The 15000-nt window shown below is 46.7% G+C and overlaps 4 protein-coding genes across 5 annotated transcripts in view; 2 read left to right on the top strand and 2 right to left on the bottom strand.

Moving 5' to 3' along the window:
• LOC141295834 (ribosome quality control complex subunit NEMF) overlaps positions 1 to 6094 on the top strand; it is a 13478-nt gene extending 7384 nt beyond the window's left edge. The window contains exons 12-32 of the mRNA XM_073827109.1: positions 1052 to 1260; positions 1338 to 1529; positions 1621 to 1684; positions 1766 to 1854; positions 1943 to 2046; positions 2126 to 2188; positions 2520 to 2632; positions 2700 to 2757; positions 2951 to 3009; positions 3369 to 3489; positions 3587 to 3827; positions 3916 to 3958; positions 4028 to 4077; positions 4383 to 4518; positions 4588 to 4665; positions 4789 to 4962; positions 5052 to 5084; positions 5333 to 5439; positions 5551 to 5594; positions 5672 to 5751; positions 5828 to 6094. Coding sequence (XP_073683210.1) covers positions 1052 to 1260; positions 1338 to 1529; positions 1621 to 1684; positions 1766 to 1854; positions 1943 to 2046; positions 2126 to 2188; positions 2520 to 2632; positions 2700 to 2757; positions 2951 to 3009; positions 3369 to 3489; positions 3587 to 3827; positions 3916 to 3958; positions 4028 to 4077; positions 4383 to 4518; positions 4588 to 4665; positions 4789 to 4962; positions 5052 to 5084; positions 5333 to 5439; positions 5551 to 5594; positions 5672 to 5751; positions 5828 to 5905 — 2136 coding nt within the window. The 3' untranslated portion in view covers positions 5906 to 6094. The remainder of the gene's footprint in view (positions 1 to 1051; positions 1261 to 1337; positions 1530 to 1620; positions 1685 to 1765; positions 1855 to 1942; positions 2047 to 2125; positions 2189 to 2519; positions 2633 to 2699; positions 2758 to 2950; positions 3010 to 3368; positions 3490 to 3586; positions 3828 to 3915; positions 3959 to 4027; positions 4078 to 4382; positions 4519 to 4587; positions 4666 to 4788; positions 4963 to 5051; positions 5085 to 5332; positions 5440 to 5550; positions 5595 to 5671; positions 5752 to 5827) is intronic.
• Positions 6089 to 10116, bottom strand: klhdc2 (kelch domain containing 2). 2 transcript variants are annotated; one of them, XM_073827114.1, is made up of 14 exons: positions 10068 to 10116; positions 9348 to 9565; positions 9154 to 9239; positions 8969 to 9086; positions 8386 to 8498; positions 8191 to 8272; positions 8034 to 8117; positions 7877 to 7957; positions 7702 to 7760; positions 7497 to 7606; positions 7347 to 7419; positions 7182 to 7269; positions 6850 to 6902; positions 6089 to 6769 (listed from the first exon to the last, which is right to left on the bottom strand). In XM_073827114.1, the coding sequence occupies exons 2-14, from the start codon at positions 9555 to 9557 to the stop codon at positions 6658 to 6660; spliced, it is 1269 nt and encodes a 422-aa protein (XP_073683215.1). In that variant the 5' UTR covers positions 9558 to 9565; positions 10068 to 10116; the 3' UTR covers positions 6089 to 6657. The 2 variants fall into 2 exon arrangements, with proteins under 2 accessions (XP_073683215.1, XP_073683214.1); XM_073827113.1 differs by having other exon boundaries at positions 9947 to 10083.
• Positions 10117 to 10166: 50 nt separating this feature from the next.
• Positions 10167 to 12728, top strand: lrr1 (leucine rich repeat protein 1). Its single transcript, XM_073827115.1, has 5 exons — positions 10167 to 10357; positions 10598 to 10786; positions 10868 to 10966; positions 11510 to 12237; positions 12320 to 12728. The coding sequence occupies exons 2-5, from the start codon at positions 10616 to 10618 to the stop codon at positions 12573 to 12575; spliced, it is 1254 nt and encodes a 417-aa protein (XP_073683216.1). The 5' UTR covers positions 10167 to 10357; positions 10598 to 10615; the 3' UTR covers positions 12576 to 12728.
• Positions 12729 to 12939: 211 nt separating this feature from the next.
• dnaaf2 (dynein axonemal assembly factor 2) overlaps positions 12940 to 15000 on the bottom strand; it is a 2198-nt gene continuing 137 nt past the window's right edge. The window contains exons 1-2 of the mRNA XM_073827110.1: positions 13544 to 15000; positions 12940 to 13378 (exon numbers count right to left, since the gene is read on the bottom strand). The exon at positions 13544 to 15000 is cut by the window's right edge and continues 137 nt beyond it. Coding sequence (XP_073683211.1) covers positions 12944 to 13378; positions 13544 to 14941 — 1833 coding nt within the window. The 5' untranslated portion in view covers positions 14942 to 15000 and the 3' untranslated portion in view covers positions 12940 to 12943. The remainder of the gene's footprint in view (positions 13379 to 13543) is intronic.

The following is a 15000-nucleotide window of genomic DNA, read 5'->3' as shown; positions in this document are numbered from 1 at the left end:
GATATCGAATCGTTTGATTCACATCTGGATGATTTAGATCGGAAATTCGGCGCGGGTTCGAATCCTTTTGCGAATGGAATGGTTCGCGATCTGTTAAGAAAAGATAAGTTTAGAGGCAGATTTTTGTTTATGTATATAACATTTTACAGATTAACTGATATTTTCCTATAATCTCTTTGAGTAGACAAACAATCCAAAGGAAACATCTTTAAAACCAAAAAGTCACTTGCAAAATGAGATCAGATGGACATAAATGTCTCTGTGTGTGGTTTGTTGACAAACAAGTAAATGAATCTTCCTCAGAAGAGACAAAAACAGCAACTCACATCAATGTCTGACTTATATTATAATCATATCCATAAGCTTTTTGTGAAATGTGGATGAACTCATGAATCTGTTGTTTGATCTCTTCATATTTAAGGAGAGAACTATAGTTTCCAAAGTCAGACATCGCTTGTTATGATTTCAAGGGTGTATAATTTAGTAGAGACGCTATGAACTGACCCTAGCAGTAATGATGATCTGTCCTTATGTCCCCACCAATGACAAAATCAAACCTACACCCTTGTTTTTAATGTGTATAAGATTATAGATAATACATCTTTTAAATTGGTATCACAGCTGTTGCTGCCAGAATAACAGTCCATTTTAAATGTTATGTGCTTTATTTCTTTTTGTTCTTAAGTTGAGGTCATTGCCTACTTTGCATGTGCTTTATTTTTGTTTATCTGTTAATCTTTTTTAGAATTTGAAAGACATAGCTTGATAAGTGAGGTCTCTGTTTGAAGACATTGAAAATCAAAAAAGTAGTGCTTGAAAAGGTCCTTGAGAGACGCTGTCCTTCAGAGTTAGGCTCCAACCCTGAAGAAAAAAACCTCACCTGTCTATAGCCTTAATAACCCTGAAGACATTGAGTAGCTTGTTCAGGTGTGTTTGATTAGAGTTAGAGCTGAACTGTGCAGGACAGCGGCTCTCTAGGGCCAAACGTGTCTAACCCTGCTCCAGAAGATCTGATTGTATTTGTGTGAACTGGTTGTGTTTCGTGTCGTAGGAAGTGGACCGGCTGAAGGGAGAACTGGTGGAGATGAACCTTCACATCGTGGACAGAGCTCTTCAGGTGGTGCGCAGCGCTCTGGCCAATCAGGTGGACTGGGCCGAGATCGGTCAGATCGTGAAGGAAGCTCAGGCGGCCGGTGATCCTGTGGCCTGTGCCATTAAAGAGCTCAAGCTGCAGAGCAATCACATCACCATGCTGCTCAAGTGAGACCTTCGACTAGACCTCATCAGATGCCGCTTCATAGTGTTTTAGTTTGACCGGATCCTCGTTTCCCTTTCAGAAACCCGTACGCCGGATCGGAGGACGGAGAGGCAGAAGTCACGGACGTCAAAAACGCCGCAGGGGGATCGGAAGCGCTGAAGGGGAAAAAGGGCAAAAATAAAGATAAAGGACAGAAAGGAAAAATCGAGAAGGACAAACCGGTTCTGGTGGACGTCGATCTCAACCTCTCCGCTTACGCCAACGCAAAGAAGTGAGTTTACGTGCGAATGCCGCGATCAAACGCGAGCGTGTAAAGCTTGTGTCCCGATGACACGTTTACTTCCATACGAATCTCTCGTCAGGTATTACGACAGCAAGAGAAACGCGGCCAAAAAAGAGCAGAAAACCGTGGAAGCGGCACAGAAGGTAAGCGTGTGACGTCAGCGGCGGGTTTAGTGTGGCTGCGGGGTTTGTTGAACGTCTGCTTTGTTTTTGTCTCGACTCAAGGCCTTTAAATCCGCTGAGAAGAAGACCAAACAAACTCTTAAAGAAGTGCAGACAGTGACCAGCATCCAGAAAGCCAGGAAGGTCTACTGGTAAAGCAAAACAACCATCTGTCCGTCAGCTTCCTTTCCACGTGCAAACGTTGTGTGTGTTTCTCTAATCCGGCTCTTCTGCGGACAGGTTTGAGAAGTTCCTGTGGTTCGTGAGCTCAGAGAACTATCTGATCATCGCCGGACGAGACCAGCAGCAGAACGAGATGATCGTCAAACGCTACCTGAGAGCAGGTCAGACCCGAGATCCTCCGCTCAGACGGTTTCCTGTGGGTTTGTCTGTTTCTCTGAACCATATGTTGCGTTTCCTCAGGGGACGTTTACGTTCACGCCGATCTGCACGGGGCCACCAGCTGCGTGATCAAGAACCCGTCCGGTGAGAAACCCATGTGGCATTATCATTTCAAATGATGAACACTGATCTGATGTTTGTCAAATGTAGTCCTCAACTAAAACACATTTGTTCAAATACTGGATTCATAGGCGTAGTTTATAGAAATCAATGTAGTTATTAGAAAGATCAGGTGGCTGAACACTCATTACATTGATACGTTTGGCAGAGGCTTTTGTTCAATGTGATTTTCAAATGCATTGAATTAAATCAGTTCCTGCATTCACTGGGAATCGAACCGTTTGCGCTGCTCATGTGTGAAACTCAGAGTGACCCACGTGTCTTTGACGCTTCTGAGCGTGTTTCTCCGTCTCAGGCGAGGCCGTTCCTCCCCGGACGCTAACCGAGGCCGGTACGATGGCCGTGTGCTACAGCGCGGCGTGGGACGCTAAAGTGGTCACCAGCGCGTGGTGGGTTCATCATCATCAGGTGAGCGGCGGCACACACGGAGACAGGTGTCCTTGAGTTCAGACGCTCATGTGCTTCTGTCCTGCAGGTGTCCAAAACCGCACCCACGGGAGAGTATCTGACCACAGGAAGCTTCATGATCAGAGGTGAACATTAATGTGCAGCGTTTACTGATTCTGTGTCAATAAATGGATCTCCAGTATATTATATCACCAGGTAGACAACGACAATAACATGAAGAGTTCTTATCTGGGTCTGGAACCCACTTCTAACAGAAAAGTTGTTTCAAGTTTTGTTTAGAAAATGAAATGATTCATGTTTTGTTTTACTTTTCCACAGGGAAGAAGAACTTTTTGCCCCCTTCATATCTGATCATGGGCTTTGGATTTCTGTTCAAGGTAAAGACATCATAATGGCATCAGTGGTTAACTCTTTCCTCGCCAGTGTTTCTTAAAAAAGTTGCCAGCCACCGCCAGCATTTTCTGTTATTTTCACACAAATTTAATTTGGTAACATGAGGCAGTTTTGCTTTATATGCTGTGAAATGTTTGCGTTATTTTACATATGCATCTGCTCACAGACGCGATCTCTTGTTTCTGCTGCTTCACCGTGTGTCCATCTAGAGATTCTTTCAGATGATGTGCAATAGCGCCTCTACCTTACAACAGTGAAGAACATTCTGTCAATGGCAGGGAAAGAGTTAAAGATCTGTACGGTTATTGTCGGTTTTCCGGTCTCTTTGCGTCTGTTATCGTAGGTCGACGACCAGAGCGTTTTCAGACACCGTGGAGAGAGGAAGATGAAGACGCTGGAGGAGGAAGAGGAGGACGTGACCGGCAGCGCTGCGGATCTCCTGGAGGAAGGAGAAGAGCTCTTAGGTGTCAGCATTCGTTCACCAACATCATCAATCGTCTCATTCTCCAGCCTTCTGTCTGATGATCAAACCGTGTGTCTGTGTGTTTGATTGTGTCTCAGGCGAGGACAGCGGGAACGAGGGTGAGGAGCGGCAGGAGTCCTGCGGGACGCCAGACGAGACGACGACACGCGAAAACATCAGAGACGAGGACGAAGCAGAAGACGACGAGCAAACGTGCGACGCCACGGACCGACAGCAGGCCGAAGAAGAAGAAGAAGAGAACGCGGCGGACGAACCAGACGAGGACGAGATCAGCTTTCCAGACACCAGCATCTCGCTGTCACACCTGCAGCCCAACAGGTGACCCACGTCCAGACATTCCTCGTCTTTAACTGCCGTGTGACGGACGTTTGTGAAAGCGTTGGCTCTTTTGTGTCTTTTTCCACAGGATTCTTCAGAGCGACGCTTTCAAACAGGACGATTCACGTCAGGTGAGTTACAAACACGACCCCGTCCGGCTTCGAGTTAAACGGTGGTTAACAGCTGCGTCTGTCCTGCAGGAGAACAAAGAGTCTCAAGGCAAGAAGCACCTGACGGCCAAACAGCGCAGGTGAGACTCTAGAAACGCCAGACACTCGCATTTATTTCTGTAGCGCTTTATACGATAGTTTCGAGATAATGTTGTTTGAGTTCAATAACTGTGTCAATTCATTCATTCATTATGAATCAAACTCATTTCAGCTGTTCAGCACCTCTACAGAAGAGAATAGAGTCATTATTGAGATCCGCCCAGTTTTTATTCCAGTCTAATAGTGAAATCAAATCAATAATATTACTGAATATTGCGTTTTTAATCTCGAGCATAGACATCAGTTAGAGCAGCAGAACTAGTTAATCGTCTATCGTTGTCATCAGGGACATGAAGAAGAAGCCAAAACAGGAGAACACGGATGATCCGGAGGAATCTGACTCTAAACCGCCGGAAACTCAGAGCGGGACGCAGACGGTCAAGAACGGAGCGGCCAATCCGCCGCTGAAGAGAGGACAGAAGGTAATTCGACAAATGAATACGGTTAGGGTTATTGATGTCACGTGCTGATGCTTTGACTGCTTTTTCCAGAACAAACTGAAGAAGATGAAGGACAAATACAAAGATCAGGATGAAGAGGACAGAGAGATGATGATGAAGTTATTGGGGGTCAGTATCACAGTCAAAGATCCAGAAGATGAACATTTCTCAAATAAGATGAGTTTATGAGACCAGCAGCTGTAGACACAGAAAGAAACGCAGTGTCTCTCATTAACACTGTCATGAAAACAGTCCGCAGGGTCCAGTAAAGAGGAAAAAGCAAAGAAGGGCAAGAAAGGAAAAATAAAAGAAGAAGCGGTAAAGAAACCTCAGCCTCCTCAGAAAGGAGCCGTGAAACCTAAAGTGGAAAACACCGTCCAGAAGAAAGAAGATGCTGAAGATCCTGCAGGAGATCAAGACATCAAGGTCACAGCACTGATTCGTCTAATATCTGACAGATTAAATATTAGAGCCATCTGAATAAAGAGTGATGGAGTTGTGATTGTGTGTTGCAGGAGACGGAGGATGTGGACAATCCTGCCGCTGAGGTGAGCGAAGCAACAACAGGAAGCAGAATTTAAAACCGAGCGCGTCTTCTTCTGAAAGCGTTCAGTCGTTTGAACAGCTGTGTTTGGATTCAACAGAAGAGCATCAGTGTGAAACGATCAATGACTTGAGCTTTATTTATGAATATTTGTATTCGGTCTAGTTGTGGTGTGGCGTAGCTCATTGCTCTTTTACTGTTGTAATGTTATGAACATCAAGTATTTATTGGTTTTATTTAATTTTGTTCCAGGATGCTGAAAACATTCTGGACTCGTTGACCGGTCTGCCTCATCCGGACGACGTGTTGATGTTCGCGGTTCCGGTTTGTGCGCCTTACATGGCGCTCTCCAATTACAAGTATGTTTTGTAATTAAAAGATTGATTGTGAACAAATCACAGCACAAGAACAACTCCTATCAGAGCAGAATCATCTCATTTAATATCAACCACCTGTTTTCCTGACTCCAGGTACAAAGTGAAATTAACTCCAGGCGCTCAGAAAAAGGGGAAAGGTAAAGATCATCTTAAAGCAGAACTTCAGTGCTATAAATCTGTGTGTACATGTACTCAGCGTGATCTGTGTCCGCAGCCGCCCGAACCGCCGTCATGAGCTTCACTCGTGGAAAAGACACCAGCGCTCGAGAGAAGGATTTATTCAGGAGCGTAAAGGTATTTGAAGCCGACGTTTCACAAATCTGATTGTTGAACTGAACAGGTCAGGTGACCTAACGCTGCTGTTTTACAGGACACGGATCTGTCCAGGAACATGCCTGGTAAAGTCAAGGTCTCCGCACCAAACCTGTTAGCGGCAAAGAAGAAGTGAAGCTCTGGATCCTGGATGATTTCTGCCGAGAGACAACGATCACGTCCCAGAATACTTTTAATTGCCTTACGGAAGACTGAATAATTATGTTCTATTTTAAAACAGAGAACAGTTTAAGGTTTTTGCAAGCAAATAATTGTCCCTCATCAACTCATTACATTTAATAATAAATAGAAATATAAATATGAATGTTCCACCATTTATTTTCCATGTTGGAAAAACAAAAACAAACAAAAAAAAGAAGTTTGAAATGAAACAATACAAAATTTTGCCTTTTTGTACAAATCTGCATCAAAAGATCAGGATTAGAGTTGTGACGGATCATGAGAATTTCTCAATGTTTGCTAGATAATCTTGAAGAGATTCTGTACATTTATTAAGTGGGCTTTGAAAAACTGAGCTGACAGCCAGATATTTCAGTTCATACTACTGTTTTTGTGCAGGAAGTGCTGATTGTTTGGTTACAATTAGAAAATTCGTAGAAATTGTAACAACGTGGCGACAAAAGACCACTGACCAGTGTTTGATGTTTTCAATGCAGATGTGGTATTAATAAACATAGCTGAAACTGCTGAAATCAAATGAGGCATCGTTTCTGTTTCGTCCAGTGGAATAACTCATGTTTCTGCTACACTCTTAAACGACACCGACTTTCCCGATCCGTTTAGATACGACACCGACCCGTCATAAAAGTCTCTCGTTTTTCCACACGGATCCTCTCGTCCTCTCGCGCAGGTGTGCGTGATCGTCTTCTAGGAGTCTCCCGTGGTTCTCTGTTGGAGCCGATGGAGCAGGGCTTTGGGCAGGACGTCCCACATGTGCTCCAGTCCCTTCCGGTGCAGGACGGCCGCGTCTAAACACAACCTGGACATCCACACGACACACGATCAAACTTCAGACGCCATTGAAGACGGTAAGTGTGACGCTTTGGTGAAATCACTCACCTGACCAGCGATTTGGGCTGAACGGTGAAGACCAGTAGTTCATTGCTGTGAGCCTGTGAAGAAACAACCGTAGCTCAGTGGATTCAGACGGACGTTTGACTAAATACAGCAGTTATATTGAGAAAACATCCTGACACACAAATGCAGGATTTCAGGTGATGGTTTAAAATCTGTATTTTGGTCCTACATTGAATTGGTCTTCTCCTGTGACAAAACTACAACATTTATTCTGAACTACAGAGCATTTGTTTTCTACTCACTAGCTCTGGAGCTCTGCAGTAAAATATGCATTAGTAGCATTATAAGAGACTAGATACTGATGTTTTGCTCACGGCCTGTTGATGAGAGAGAAGATTATTGGCGCATCCTCCAAACACGAACACTTCTCCGTCTGGACCGAAACACGCCGTGTGCCACAGTCTGCAGAAAACAAGCAAACATCAGCCTCAGCAGCAGACGGCAAACGCGGACGTGAACGAGACGAATGTCAGACGCACCTGGGCCGATCCGTGAGCTCGTGTTTAAACGCTTTCCACTCGTTCTTACTGACGCAGTACAGCCAGCCGTCGCCTGCAAAACAGACACTTTAATGAAGCCCTGTGTGTTTTCAGTTGAAGGTGGAGATGCGTCTGGTCTGCGGCACTCACTCAGTGTTTCTCTGTTGGTAGTGAAGCCGCCGAACAGAAAGATGTGATCCGCCGACACCGGGGTGAAGGAGTGCCACGAGCGACCCGCCGGACCGTGCTGAGGAACACACCTGAAACAGACACAAGCTTTAGACGACCGTCGCACTGAGGATCCAGAACATCCCACAGAGAAATGCTTCATTAGTCAGGGTTCATCTGAACCTACATCTCACTCCATTCCCACGTGTCCAGACTGATGCAGTAGAGGTCATTCAGCCGGCGATCCTGCAAAACATGCAGCTTTTGAAGGCAAATCATGCTAGGAGACAGATGACTTTACCGTAATAATGGACAGATGGGTATATGGCGAGTCATTTAGTGCTCCTGGATCTCACACGCACCATGTATCGTCCTCCGAAGACGTAACCTCTGTTTCCGACGGTGGCGCAGGCGTGAGCGGCTCGTGGCGAAGGAGCGTCTCCCTGTACGGACACACACAGCGTTTGAACCGGATCGCGTGAGATCAGCACCATCCTACCTGAATTACAGGTTTAGCACCTTTGTGATCGGTTGGCTCCACGCTGACGTCTCCAGATCCAGAACGTGTATGTGATTGTTCCAGCCTCGTCCCACGTGGTTACCCTGAAAAACATCACATCAGATTCTCATCTACCGTCGTGTGGTGTTTGACGGCCGCTAATGAAGATAGACTCACCATGAATGAGTTTTCATCCAGTTCAAATGTTCCTCTGTGACCGGGCTGCGCTATGTAGCCGTAGCCACCGAAATACGCCAGCCTGCGGAAACAGACCACAAACAGCTGGAAGAAATCACGGCATCTGGCTAATAAGATCATCTCACGGTTAGAGCGGTTTCAGCTGCTCCGCAGAGCCGCTCCAGGAACACGTACTGGTTTCTGTAAACCCAGCAGCCCAGTTTATCTTTGCAGGTCGGCGCCAGACCCGTCAGATCGCTCATCTTCTCCCAGCGGAGCACAGAAGCTCTCAGCGGCAGACGGTAAACCTGCCAGACACAGAAAAGAAAAAAAAACACCATTTGTGGCTTTCTGAAGCTCACAGCTGCCTCTAGTATCTCCCTTTAGTTGTGGCCTAACGGTTAGAGAGTCGGACTTGTAACCTGAAGGTTGCGGGTTCGAGTCTCAGATCTGGCAAGGTTTGTCGGTGGAGGAATGAATGATCAGCTGATCTCTCTCCATCCTCAACATCACGACTGATGTGAGATGAGACTCTTGATCAAGGCACCTAACCCACCTCAGCGATATGACTGTCCACTGCTCCAGGTGTGTGTGTGTGTGTGTGTGTGTGTGTGTGTGTGTGTGTGTCTGTGTGTGTGTGTCTGTGTGTGTGTGTGTCTGTGCACTTGGATGGGTTTAAGTCAGGGTCAGGGTTAAGCCATACTCAGAGCAGGATTCTGAGTATGGGTCACCATACTAGGCCACACGTCACATCCTTCCCTTCAGGAGAAAGACTCACCAAATTTGTGTTTCCTCTGGCTTGATGGCCACCGAACAGATAGAGAACGCCGTCCACACAGGTGCCGCAGCTGCCCGACATCGAGTTCGGCACGTCTCCCTCCGAGCGCTTCATTCTCCTGTAAATAAATATTAGTTAGCGGCGTTCAGATCCGGTGCGGCTCGTGTGACAGAAGAGTGCTTTACCATCTTCCCGTCTCCATGTTGTATATCCAGATTTCGTTCTTCGGCAAATACAAGTCAGTAAATTCAGCAGCTTCGGTATCAGCATTCTGATAAAATGACAGTGATAATATTAGCTTTCAAGACAGTGTCTTTAGTTAGATGTGAAAGAGTGAAGAGCAGGTTGATTTGGACCTTATGTAGGAATAAATGCGTACCTTATATCCTCCCCAAACGAACATAGAGCTGCCGTCGGTGACCGCGATGTGGCCGCTGCGCTCCGCCGGACGTTCACTGACCACAAACGCCTCTTCCTGCTCCTCCTCCAGCCAATCAAACTCTCCATCATCCTCCTCCTGTCCTGCAGCCCATTCAAAGTCATCTTCATCATCCTCATCTTCCATGTTTGGAACAAGATCTTCGTCCATGTCAGTCACTAGAATGAGATGCACATGTTACTGAAGAAACATCTATCATCCATCTGCAGGTTGCTTTACAGATGTCATCACACACACAGACACACACACACACACACACACACACACACACACACACACACACACACAATCCCACTTGTAACAATCCCATAATAGACAAAAACATATTCCGAGTGTTTATAATCTAACTCCTCTAGGGATCTTCATATGGTCAGCGTATGCATCTTCAGCACATATTGAATAACTCTTTTAATGAATCAATGGTCAGTACTTTTGATCAAATCGAGTGAAGTATCTTCAGTAATCAGTCACGATCGTGTTGTTTTGACAGAGCAGCTGATGCGCGCTCACCTACAGAATAATGACACAAAACTACTCACACGAATGAAAACTAGTAATGCTGTTGCCTCTGTGGTTTTAACGAATGAGTCATGGACAGTAGCTTGTCGTGAGCAACGTCGCTCACACGAATTAAAACTATTTAATGCAGAAAGGCCTCACCGGAAATGTCTTCTGGTAAAATGATGCCGCCATATTAGTGAGGTCAGCCAGTAAGCGTTCACTGCGCATGTGCGACGCATAGAAGCGCGCGTTACGCAACAGCCCGAACGTGAAACAACATTCAAGTGTGCCGTTTTAAACACGATTTTACCGTGTTGTACGTCCAGATGGGGTTTTTTACTCAGTCGGCGTGAGTTTGGACTTATTTGGTCTTACTATGGATCTGCTGGTTTGCTAATTAATCGATTTAAACGGAAGAAGAGAGAAGCGCGAGCGCCTCAGAACTTCAGGTTCGTTTAATATTTTCCATTCAGAGCTTATTTACCAAGCATTGGCGACTTATACTAACTAGTTAGTCCCCATAACCAGATGGCAACCCAGTACTGACACACAGTACTTGGACTCGTTTAATGTTTAATGGAGAAATCAATCGTTTTTTAAGCAGAACATTCAACACATTATGATCGTTAGAGAAGAACTAACCCTGACTGCGATCTCGGTGTGTTCTGATGCTGCTGTTTCTCCTGCAGGTCGTGTGTTGGTTCAGGATGAAGCTGCAGTGTGATGTGGAGGTTGTTAATCGGATGTTACCGTCATTCGGGCTGAAGAATAAAGGCAGGTCCAGTCGCGCGGTTCTGTCCATCGGGAAACATGTGGACCGCAGCAGCCTCTATCTGCTCATCTGCACCAACAAAGACCGCAGCGGCTCCAAATACAAGGCAGGCTTTCTTTTTCACAAACATCATCTCTGTGCAGATCGTGTCGACCAGCTCTTGAGTCTGTGTTTGTTTTCTCTGCAGCTCAAGGAGAATATTGAGAAGTTCTTCACGTGGTTTGTGGAAGAGGGCAAAGCCACGGTTCGGCTGAAGGAGCCAGCAATCGACATCTGTCTGAGCAAAGTAAAGATCTGCTTTCATTTCTACTGGAGAAAATTGTGCTGTCAATGACACCAAAGTGTTTAAAAAATGCTTCTGCATCATATTTAATCCAAAGTGCAGTTGTTTTTGTAGTCTTGAAGCCAATAAACTGGTGTTAGGCATCATGGCAGTTGATAAATAACAGTTGATAACTCTTTTATTTAGATTTTGATCAGCATTTTGTGAGAATCTGTCATTGATAAAAACCCTTTTGACAGTTTTACATTTCTTTAATTACTAGAGCCAGTATCTCTGCCAGTCTTTTGCTGAAGTCTTGTGTTCCCAATCCTGCTTTACTTGAGCTGTTTATTCAGTTTTCACTTGAACAGATAGGTGATCATATAAAGTTTTAACTCTGTATGCGCTGGTCGACTGTGATTTGCAGTGATGTGACCTGATTCTCAGATGTCGGGGGAATATCCGCAGGCGTCGCTCTAGTTCCTGCTCAGACCTGGTTTTGCATAAATAGAATGTGGATGCTATTAAAAAGCCGAACGGTTTGATTTGTGTTTGTGTTTCGTACAGGCCGACATCAGCAGCTTGAAGAACTTCCTGTCCGCCGCCCGACTGGCACACAGAGGAAGCGACACGGACTCCGTCCCCCTGTCGGCCCTGGGCCCGGTCCGCGCCCGCGACGTGGAGAAACCCAAGAAGAAGCTCAGCGTTTTGTCCAAGAAGGACTATCCGCTCACGTCCAGCTTCCCTCACTCTCTGGAGCAGCTGCAGGTGTCCTACTGTCGGCTGTCTCGCGTGGACACTCGTATGCTGTCTCTCAGAGCGCTGCGCCGCCTCGACCTCAGCAACAACCACATCAAGAAGCTGCCCTCCACCGTGGGAGACCTGAGCTGCCTCGCCGAGTTGATCCTTCACAACAACCACCTGGAGAGCTTCGGCGACGCCCTGTGCTCCTCCACTCTGCAGACGTCTCTTCAGCATCTGGACCTGAGTCAGAACCGGCTGAAGGTCCTGCCCGCTCGCTTCTGCCAGCTGCGGCAACTGGTGAACCTCAAACTGGACGATAACAAACTCGTGCGGCTCCCTTTTCACGTCGGGCGCCTCTCAAAGCTGCGGTTTCTGTCCGCCGCTCACAACCAGCTGGCCGTACTTCCTGCCAGCTTCAGAAAGCTGTGCCTGGAGAACTTGGACCTGTTCGGTAACCCGTTTACTCAAGCCAACGCTCTGGACCACACCATTCACCTCACGTTCCCGCTGACGCTCCAGGAGCTGGCGTCGCGCGCCGTGGTGGACCTCAGGTGAGGCCCGTCTCAGTTTCCGGTCCGCCGATGTGACGCGCTGTTGCTAACCATCGTTCTTGTCTTGTGTTCTCTGTGGCAGGATCCCGCACGGCCCTCACGTCGTCCCCTTCCACCTGTGTCACGAGCTGGACTCCTCTAAAGCGTGCGACTGCGGACGGTCGTGCGTCAACTCCTACATCCGGACGGCAGTCGGCATGAACCTGCACCTCGTGTCTCACACCGTGGTGTTGGTGGACAACATGGGCGGCACAGAAGCTCCGGTGCAGAAGCACTTCTGCTCGCTCATGTGTTACTGCGAGTTCATGGACGGCTGCGTGCAGCGTGACCTCAGATGACCACCACTTCTGGACGAACGCTGCTTTTTGTGTTTTCTGTGTTTTTCTCTTTTAGCACAATGTTTAAGGGTTTTTTTGTAGGACGGTTTTGTGCAAAAGACCTTTAAACTCCAGCGTCACGACGTGTTTTGAGAAATAAATAAAAGTCATTAAAACAATTTTTGGTTGTTTAATTTAAATCAAGCTTTATTTCATTTTTCCCCAAAAGGTCAGTCCGTACTTCAAGTTGAACTGAATAAAGACTTCTATTTTACTCTGAAACTTGTGTCTCTGAGCTAAAACTTAAAATACATTCAAGAATGTAAAACCCTAATAACATGATATCACACTGTCAGTTAGCGTAGAGAAATTTGTAGTTTAATCCAAATTTAGTCCAAATCAGACCAGAGAGAGTTCTGGAAACGGAAGGCAGCTGAGGTCTTGTGATCGCAGGTGAAGACGTCTCTGCCGTCGGAGGCGATCTCTCTCAAATGAACACCTGCAGCAGCCGATCGGACGCCAGTCTCCTCCACGAATCGCTCTGTCGTGTTGCTCTCACGGTCTTCTAAAGAACAGCTCGTCTTGGGCCTTGCGGTGTCCTGAGAAGAGCTCTGATCCTCCCTGTGATTCAGTTGCTGGTTTATCCGTGTGTTATTATCTGTCATCAGCGGCTGCTGTGGAAATAATGCAGTAGCGTCACTCGCTGCGTTCGACTCCAGCGCCTGCGTGTTTTCTGTCTCCGGTGTGTCGCTTACTTCATGGCCGTCTTCATCCTGACTGTTTGTCATCACAGGGGTTAGGATTTCAGACTCGCTGGAAAACTTCTACAGAAAAAGAGTAACAATTTAACATTAGCATCACTCATTACTACTTGATATCACATCTGCTGCATTACTAGATACAAAAAATGATTCACACTGATAATCTAGTGAATTTAATACATTGATATTTTATGAACACAAAATAATGTTTTCTATAAAAGCATGTACTGTATTTGATGAAGAGTCTGGTCGATTGATGTTAATTCCATCTTTGTCCCTTTCTACAGAGCAGATTTGCCGTAAATGATCCGGCTCCTGCGCTTCTGTTCGGTTCACTGCTGGTTCTGCGAGTGTCTGGGGTTCCGTCGTTAAATCGATGAACTGAGGTTCAGATGCTAAAGGAAAACCCGTGTCTGGCTCAGGCTGTAATTCATCTGTATTGCATGTTAAAACGCTGCCGTTCGATTCCGTCTCAGGAACTTCCTGTTTTGGCGTGTGAGACCTTTGATCTGCTTCATCATCCTCCTCATGGTTGCTCTTCATCTCATCACATCCGATCTGGTGTAGTTCTGCGCTTCTCGCCGGGCGAACAGGAAGAGTGACTGTCAGCTGTTTCTTAGTTTTGTTGAACTTGGCATCTCCTTTATCTTCCTCCACAGGATACGAGAGCAGAAGATCCAGTTTATAGGCTGGTTTCTGGGACTCCAGGACGAACCGTCGCTCCTTCACGCTGACCTCGGTGTCCAGAGCGGATCTCAGCAGCGGTAGATCCACGGTGATGACGATCTCTCTGGGTCGGGCCCCGGGCCCCGAATCCCTCGAGCACCTGTAATCCTGCAGATCGACGACTGATCGGTACTTCACGCTGTAATGTGGTTTTGTGGGCCGATCGGACGACGAAGATCTGGAGTCTTCAGGAGTAGCGGCACAGGAGGCTTTGAGTTCTGGTTCTGGTTCTGTGTGGTTCTGGTCTGGATCTGGGAATGACAGCAGGTCTTCACTGGAGCTCTGCTGCTGCTGGTGTCCAGGAATCGGTCTGCGGATCACAGCCGCCTGTGGAACACCCTTATACTTCATTTTCAGCTGCTTTATGTTGTTTTTATCCAGCGTGTCCTGGAAAGAGTCTTCTATTGCTCCGATGGCTGTGCTGTGGATGAGTTTCATCAGTCTGTCGTCGTTTTCTGCCGCGTGAAGCGCGTCTGGATGGAAAATGACGTCGTAAATCACACAGCTGTTTCCGGCCGCGTCTCTGTCCGGTTTGCCCGGTGTCAGACTAAACGGCAGACGCCAGTTGTGACCCGGTTTTCCGTGTCGGTCTGTGGCCGTCTCGCGCGAGGGTTTATCGATCAGCTGATTGGAGCAGATATTGATGAAGCGTTTGTCGCGCGCGTTGCGTGTTTTCAGCACGTGATGAGCTTCAGGATGAATAAACTGCACGTTCGTGCCTCTGTCCTTCTCCAGCTGTGTGATTTCCTCCTCGTATCTTCTCTTGTTCTCGGGGTTTGAGATCTCTGCTGCATATTCGTTCAGTAACTCGCGGAACTTCTCGTCTTTTAGAGCTTCGACCAGCCGATTTATTTCATCACGCGTCAAATTCATTTCTTCGAGTTTGCTGCCGAAATCCATCGTGAATAATCGACTTGAGCGTTCTAGTTTCCGATGAACACACTGTATTACCGTGTTTT

Source organism: Garra rufa, chromosome 21 (genome assembly GCF_049309525.1).
Source record: "Garra rufa chromosome 21, GarRuf1.0, whole genome shotgun sequence".
Classification (NCBI taxonomy): domain Eukaryota; kingdom Metazoa; phylum Chordata; class Actinopteri; order Cypriniformes; family Cyprinidae; genus Garra; species Garra rufa.
This window is presented reverse-complemented; position numbering and strand designations above follow the sequence as displayed.